The 7,500-nt window shown below is 39.1% G+C and overlaps 2 protein-coding genes across 6 annotated transcripts in view; both read left to right on the top strand.

Moving 5' to 3' along the window:
* Positions 1-2,750, top strand: part of LOC138033413 (recQ-like DNA helicase Blm) — a 4,122-nt gene extending 1,372 nt beyond the window's left edge. The window contains exons 2-3 of the mRNA XM_068881141.1: positions 689-1,174; positions 1,598-2,750. Of these exons, the coding sequence (XP_068737242.1) occupies positions 689-1,174; positions 1,598-2,177 (1,066 nt within the window). The 3' untranslated portion in view covers positions 2,178-2,750. The remainder of the gene's footprint in view (positions 1-688; positions 1,175-1,597) is intronic.
* LOC138031254 (protein mono-ADP-ribosyltransferase PARP14-like) overlaps positions 1-7,500 on the top strand; it is a 96,093-nt gene that overhangs the window by 61,515 nt on the left and 27,078 nt on the right. The window lies entirely within an intron of this gene.

The following is a 7,500-nucleotide window of genomic DNA, read 5'->3' as shown; positions in this document are numbered from 1 at the left end:
ATATTTTCAAAGTTGAATTTAGAGTTGGAAAATGCTGTTGAAGGATAACATAGACGGTGGTGTCCCCCTGGAAAGTCAGCAAAGAACTGCGGAAAAAATCTCGTGCAGCTACAGTAGGTCTTTTGACACACCGGCGTTAATTTTGTAGGATTGTGAAATTCAATTGTCTACGTCCGCTCCTTACTGAAAGCAGTTTCATTGTGCAATATTTGGCGTAACTTCGCTCCTTTGTGCCGACTCGCATTTGTTTTAATAATTCGATGTAAAGCACTCCGTTAGGTATAGGTAGGCACTGATGAGTTCTAGAAAGAGAACGTGCTAAAACAATTCCTAGACAATAGCAAAACCCAATAACAATAAATATGAGTTGTATGAACATAGTTTGCAACAATAGTTACATAATTAATATATATATATATATATATCTATGACTGATTTTTGAAAAGGGTGGCAACCTCGTTCCCAGGGTCCTCTCCTACTCGGCCCCAGTGGCGAGAGAGAGAGACCCTGGTCTGGTCTGGTCACGTGTCTAGATGACAAAAAAAAGTTCCTGGGAGGGGTATCTTCTATTGAATCTTTTGTCGCGCTCTGGTTTTGTCTTTGTCAAAGCGAGGCTGTCACCATCGAGCGTTCCTCCTCGCAAATTCGCCATGTTTTACAGCAGTCTGCATTTTGCTATTGTCAACAGTAACTACTGGAACATTATTCTCAAGCCTAAACAAGTAAAATGCTTGGAGGCAATATATTTAGGAAGGGATACCGTTGGGGTGCTGCCAACGGGTTACGGGAAGTCGATCATTTTCCACCTTCTACCGGGTCTTTTCTTCGACAAAATCAACTCTCAATCGACATCCTCTTCCTCTTCGAGTCATCCTGTTGTTGTCGTTGTTTCGCCGTTAAATTTATTAATCAGTGATCAGATCAGGAGGAGTACCGAAGGAAAGATTAAAGCGACTGCTCTCAAAGTTAGAAAGACCACGAACAGTGCTAATTTGGAGTTGGATGACAGCGAAACAAATCCGACGTTACTCAAGGACGCGAAATACGACCTAGTGTTTACACATCCCGAATCTGTTTTGTCTTGCAAAAAAGGATTGGAGCTGTTTCAAAGTTTACCTTACCAACGATCCGTACAAGCAGTAGTTGTCGACGAAGCCCACTGTATTCTTGAATGGTAAGCGATAATAAACATTATTTGCATCTTTAAGGTTTAGAAAATGTGCACATGACACTTCATGATGATCTGCATATGCAGATTTTTGTATCATGACATCACTATCAGAGACCTTAGATATTCACCACATTTTATTTTCTGCTTCATTCAATGTCCTTTTTGGTGTGCTGTACCAAACTGTTAAGGTGCTGAATGTGTATTTTGCTTCCTGTTTCTTCCATGAGATTTACAGTGATGCCACTGCTAGAATTAAAATACTAAATGATCTTAATTCCTTAGCAATAGTAACAAAAGAATAATATTTCTGCAAACAATATACATACAGCAAATACATGCATACATGTATGTATTAGCTGTATATATATATTAGATAATAATCATAATTAAACTTCCATTCATGGACTTCTCTTGATTTTGTTTTAGGGGGGATGATTTCCGAACAGATTATGCAAACCTTGCCATGCTGTGTGCAACCTTCCCTAATGTACCAGTGGTAGCTCTAACTGCCACAGCAAGCAAGAAAGATATAGAGGTCATCAAGCAATCACTTAACTTGAAGAACCCTTTAGAGGTAATAGCCAATCCAAATCGCCCCAACATCTTTTACAGAAAAGTTTTTCGTAAAGGGATTGATGTGGAATTTTTTGAGAAGCTTTTGGAGCCCATAGCACTTGACCTCAAGGGAAAGAAAGTAAATTACCCAACTACAATTATGTACTTGCCCTTACGCTGGTGTGGATTTGCTTTCAAATACTTTGAAAAGCAACTTGGTGATGAGCAGTACTACCCTTCAAGTGCAGAAGCAAAGCCAGAAAACAGGCTCTTTGCACAATACCATGCCCCTCAAACAGCAGCAATGAAAGAACAGATTCTGCAAGAACTTTCAAGATCTGCATCCAAAGTAAGAGTAATATTTGCTACCGTTGCAATGGGAATGGGTGTAGATATCCATGCCATAAGACATGTTATTCATGTGGGACCACCTCGCACGGTGAGGGAATAATTATTTCCAAGAAACTGGGCGTGCAGGACGCGATGGGAAACAATCTTTTGCAACACTCTATTACAACAATAGAGACATTGCCAAGAATCGCGAAGGACTTAGTGATGACATTCGCAAATTCTGCTGCTTAGAGGACAGTTGCCTAAGAAGATTTCTCTTAAAAACTCTTGATGCCATAGACACTCAGTGTATTGGCCATCTCTGCTGCAGCTACTGTGAATCTGTATGTGACTGTGACGAATGTCTACTTAAGTCCTGTCAAGTCAATTGCCTTCCCTGAATATTTATTTTTGTATAGTCATCAAGTGACATTTTTCTCGCAACCTCTTAATAGTAGTCAAGGAGTAGTTGATTCACCAACAATATTACATTTGTAGTCCAGGGCTTTGCACTGGCACTGCCTATTAGCCTGGGAGGCTAGGAAATCTTACATACATGTATGTTTACTTCATAGTCACCATTTTCTGATGCACCTTACATCTTTACCCCAGCAGAGACTGGGCCTCCTTTCACAATATGTTGGATGTGAATCATAACTAATATTGTTAAGACTGTCTTAAGGTGGCTGGAACCAGTTTCACTACTTTTAAGGACCTTTTAATTAGAAGGGTTGTCACGACAAAACCGTATCACGTAAAAGAAATGTTATGGTACCATATCAAAAACCAATTATTACTTAACAAAATGCGCTCACTATTTTGACGTAATAGGTTACCATGGCAACATGAAAGCTCTTCAAAAACACCCTATATTTCGTCTTTACTTGCTTATATCTTAATAATGAACTCGGTGACCCCCATTTTTTATTGTAGAATAGTAATTAGCATCTTGAGATAGAACTATCAGCAAAGTTTAAAAAAATTCTTGGGAGCCAATTCAGAGCTACCTTAATTTTTCGAAAATTTAAGGTAGCTCTGAATTGGCTCCCAAGAATTTTTTTAAACTTTGCAGATAGTCCTATCTCAAATTGCTAATTACTATTTTACAATAAAAAATGGGGGTCACCGAGTTCATTATTAAGATATAAGCAAGTAAAGACGAAATATAGGGTGTTTTTGAAGAGCTTTCATGTTGCCATGGTAACCTATTACGTCAAAATTGCGAGCGCATTTTGTTAAGCAATAATTGGTGTTTCATATGGTACCATAACATGGCTGTTACATGATACAGTATAGTAGTTATAACCCATCTAATAAGAAGGTCTCTAAAAGTGGTGAAACTGGTTCCAGCCACCTTAAGTTCAACAGTAACAGTACTACAGTTAAAACCTGCATAAAAGAACAAGTAGATTTACAACACTTGGGCTGAAATTTGGTCCAAAAGCACCATATACATAAGAACCGATTCAATCTGAGAAATGAAAATTGTTCTTATACAACAAAAAACCAGCTGCCAGTTAGATTAGAATAAAATACTGGTGTACAGCACTAAGTAGCTCATTATGTGCCAGACCATCGCACACAGAGGGTTTCACAGAGGGTTTCACTTAAGTGGAAAACATCTTGGAAGGTACATGACTTTCTTGTCTTTTCTGGCAAAGAAAGTTCAAAGTTCATCTTCCTCATCATGCATCAAGGGTGCATCCAGCATCAGATTTTTCTTGTGTTTTTTCAACCATTTGTCCAAATCAACTTGGTCAAGAGTTGCCAGAGGGTCTGCAGAAATATCTTGGAAAGAGTCATGCTTGCGATTGGGAATGCTGTCAAATGGTTTTAGATCCCGAAGGTCATTCAGTACAATCCTCTCATCAATCTCAGATGATTTGTGGCTGTGTGTGGAGGAATGACTTGTTTTACCCACCTGATGGTCAAAGTTTTGGACAGTGTGCCTTTCTCCCCCAGAGGCTCTACTAGACCGATCAATTGCATTGTCTGTCTTGTTAGGACCCATTGCTTTAATAGCCTTTTTAATGTCTTTGTTACGGTTTTCTTGTAGCAAATCAATCTCGATGTTTTTCCCAACACCTCCCTTCCAATTTGCTGTAGAGGCCCACATGCAGTGGTGAGCTTCTGCTTCAGACAAAAGAACATCATTTTGGATAACACTTATCAACATTTCAATGGCATAAGCATTAAATCCTGGTAATGACTTAAAATAGGGCAGTAACACTTTATGCAGAGTGGCAAGTGTCTCACCATTCCCCTCTCTTACAGCATCCTTGAAATCAAGGAGAATCAAAAAGTACTTAATGAGACATGAGGAGTAATTGTTAACAAAGTCTGTGTTTTCCAGGCATGATTGGCTATCCTCAGAAGCAGACAAGGACTCAACCTCATTCTCTTGGTCCTCTTCTTCTCGAGTAGGACCTGGGAATGAGGTTGAAGGGAGAAGAAGAAACTCATCAATAAATTTATCCAACACTGAATTGAAATACACTTGCTTGTTGTTACCCGTCATCATGATGTGAAATAATGGCGGTCTGTTGTTGGTTGGATTGCCATCCTTGTTTGCCATGTTGAAGTACATGACCAGAGCCTCAATGGTAAAACACTTGCCTACACTCATGAACAACTGTTCACAGTCCTCGTAGTGTTTGACATCTTGTGTAACATTTCTGCGTTGCAATTTTTCTCTAAAAAAACGGAGGGTACCTATCTCTCTCCCTGAATTTTTATAGAGCTTCTTGAAAACCAGCTATAAAAAAAACACAAACAAAATATTTTTGAGCATGATTAAACCCAGGAAACCTAATCCTTAATTCTTTTCTGTTCTTGAGAAAAACATCAAAATTTATATGCTTCATCTGTATGCTGCTGTGCAATTTAAGCCCAGTGCAGACCAAATTGAGAGAGATTATTTTTAACTGATCTTGATCTCTAAGTTAGTTGGAAAGTGTGTCCAGCAGACAAAAATAACTGTTGTTATCATCTGATTACAATGATTGTACCTTAAGAAAACTCCTTTTAGCATGCCAATCAACAATCCTAAAAGGGTAAAGATGATCGAGCCTATCCCTGGGAGTGTGGCATCCCGCTCTCAAGTCTTTTGCTCCGGCCAGCCTCACCCTTGTCAACTGATCTCCAAAGCAAGGAATTTTAACATCCACAAGAGGATCATCTTCGCTAGGGACTGGTGGAAGATGAGAAGATGGCTGGTCTGGCCTGGATGGGGCTGAAATTGGTGGAGCTGGTGGAATGTGATCTTCTTCAGCAGGGTTACAAAGACCAGCTTTTGCATAAAGTTCACGGACCCAAGCCTCGAGCTGATCCAATACATCTACCAGGTCTGAATATTTCTTCTCATCTTTCATGAGAACTGGTAGGGGCACGACAACAGACTGGGTTCTCATTTCAGCTGAATATCGACATGCTGTATGTGCTGGCAGAACATCTTTTAGAACATTGAAAGCAGGAAATGACTCGCATAAAATTCTTCCTAAGAAGATTTTATACCTTTCTCTCATGCACTGGATCTCTTGAACAGACAGAGTCAGCAAATCCATCAAGTTACAGTCGTTAAGGTTTTTCTTAGGGCCATTGTCTGGTATGTTGCTTGAAGAGATTCGATCAAACACCATGCTTGTGGCTACAGCATGCACACTACTATTTTGTTGGTCAGAGCGCATGTCATGGACCTTGACATCCCAGTCAATATTGTCCAGTACCAACACAAATGTTTTGCCCTCCTTTAAAAGCTGCACTGCACGGTCCAAGAAGTGCTTCCCAATTTCTTCCTGGACTGTGTATTTCATTGACTTTGCTAGGCACACACCATACTTGTGTAACCTGTCAACGAGCTGGAAAGGATTTCACAGGAGCAAATTACAAATAAGAAAGGATAACAATAAGCAGGGATGGATTCCAAAATACCCAAGAGGGTGGTCAGGACACTTAACAGCTCTATGCTAGATACTTTGTTTTCTGAGACAGAATTCTATAGAAATAGTAACAAATTTCAAAGTTGGTTGGCGCCCCTGTTGGCCCAGGTAGCTTAATTAACAGCCCATGATTAGGTACAGTTTGTACCATCACGTCAATTTAAAGAAGTCACTCTCAAGCTGAAATAGAGCTACATGTAGTTTACAAATAATATCAGTATGGTGAAAAAAATCATATTTTAATATGTATAAGGCAGTGTCTGCCTCACTTAAAGTGTAGCAGTTTATTACATTTTGAAAGGAAAAAAACAACACGCGAGATAAATTGCTACAAAATTTACCCTTTTTGTTATAGATTACATGGTAGTAAAAAAGGTGGAAACAATATCGCGTGTTTTCTACACTGTTTTCCCTGATTGTTAAAACTGTTAGAAATGGTGTACCTCTGTACTTGCATCCCCTTCAGTAAGTAAAACAGTGTTAACTCTTTGAATCCGACTCATCTCTTTACATCTATTGAACATAATGATTCCATAGATTAGTGCCAATGGGACTGTCTTGTTTTCTGGGCTGCCACTCAGAAAAATCATATGGGAGAGGAAGCTGAATACTGTCGGACATAGAGTCTGGATCTCTTTTATGATCTCTGTAAAGCTGAGAGTACTCATGGCATCATATCCTCTAGCTCTGAGCACTGAGCTTGTTTCCCTTCTTGCAGCATTTACCAGTTCTTTGTCAACTTGACACAACATTTCTGCTAGCCTCTCAGTTTGAACATCCGATGACTTTGACCATGAAAAAAAAAACATGCAATCACACAGTCTTAATTCAGAGATGAATATAATATTCTGTGCAAAAATGGCAGTTCAAAGAGCTATATACTATATACTAGGTAATTCAACTTCCCTGCCCCCAAAATCACATTTAAATGTCAAAACTTGTCTCTGATTTCTTTTGGAAATTAGGTATAATTATCAATACAATTTATAAATAAGTAATGGAATAAGTTGAATCATATAAGCCCCCCTAAGGAAGGCAGAAGGCAAATATATACCTGGCTTTCACTTTGAACAACACTTTCCTCATGATTTAATGGCATAATAGACAGATCTGGCAGGTCTGAGAAGTAACTTTGAACAGGCTGAAAAAGGAAGGAACTGTTATTAATACAACAATTATTAAAACTATACTTAACAAAAACTGACCTTGAGCTGGGGAAAAAAAGGGGGGGTGGGGGGGATTTGTTTTAGTTGCCCTGCAGGCATTTCTTCCTTCAGCCCTTTTTTTTTTTTCTACCCCAAATAAGGGGGCTGGAGGGAAGGGCCCTTAATCCACCACTTCCAACTTCGTGACTAAGATCAGAGATTGGAAATAATATGTGTTTCCTATTTTTACGAAGGATATTTTATGCACAATAAAAGTAAACAACGCCAGGGTTATACACTGTATTCATTGCAAAAATACTGCATGAAGGGGGAGTGTTCCGGTAATCGGTTGACACTACAC

Source organism: Montipora capricornis, chromosome 14 (assembly GCF_036669925.1).
Source record: "Montipora capricornis isolate CH-2021 chromosome 14, ASM3666992v2, whole genome shotgun sequence".
Taxonomy (NCBI): domain Eukaryota; kingdom Metazoa; phylum Cnidaria; class Anthozoa; order Scleractinia; family Acroporidae; genus Montipora; species Montipora capricornis.
The sequence above is the reverse complement of the archived record's forward strand: the minus strand, read 5'-3'. Positions and strand labels throughout refer to the sequence as shown.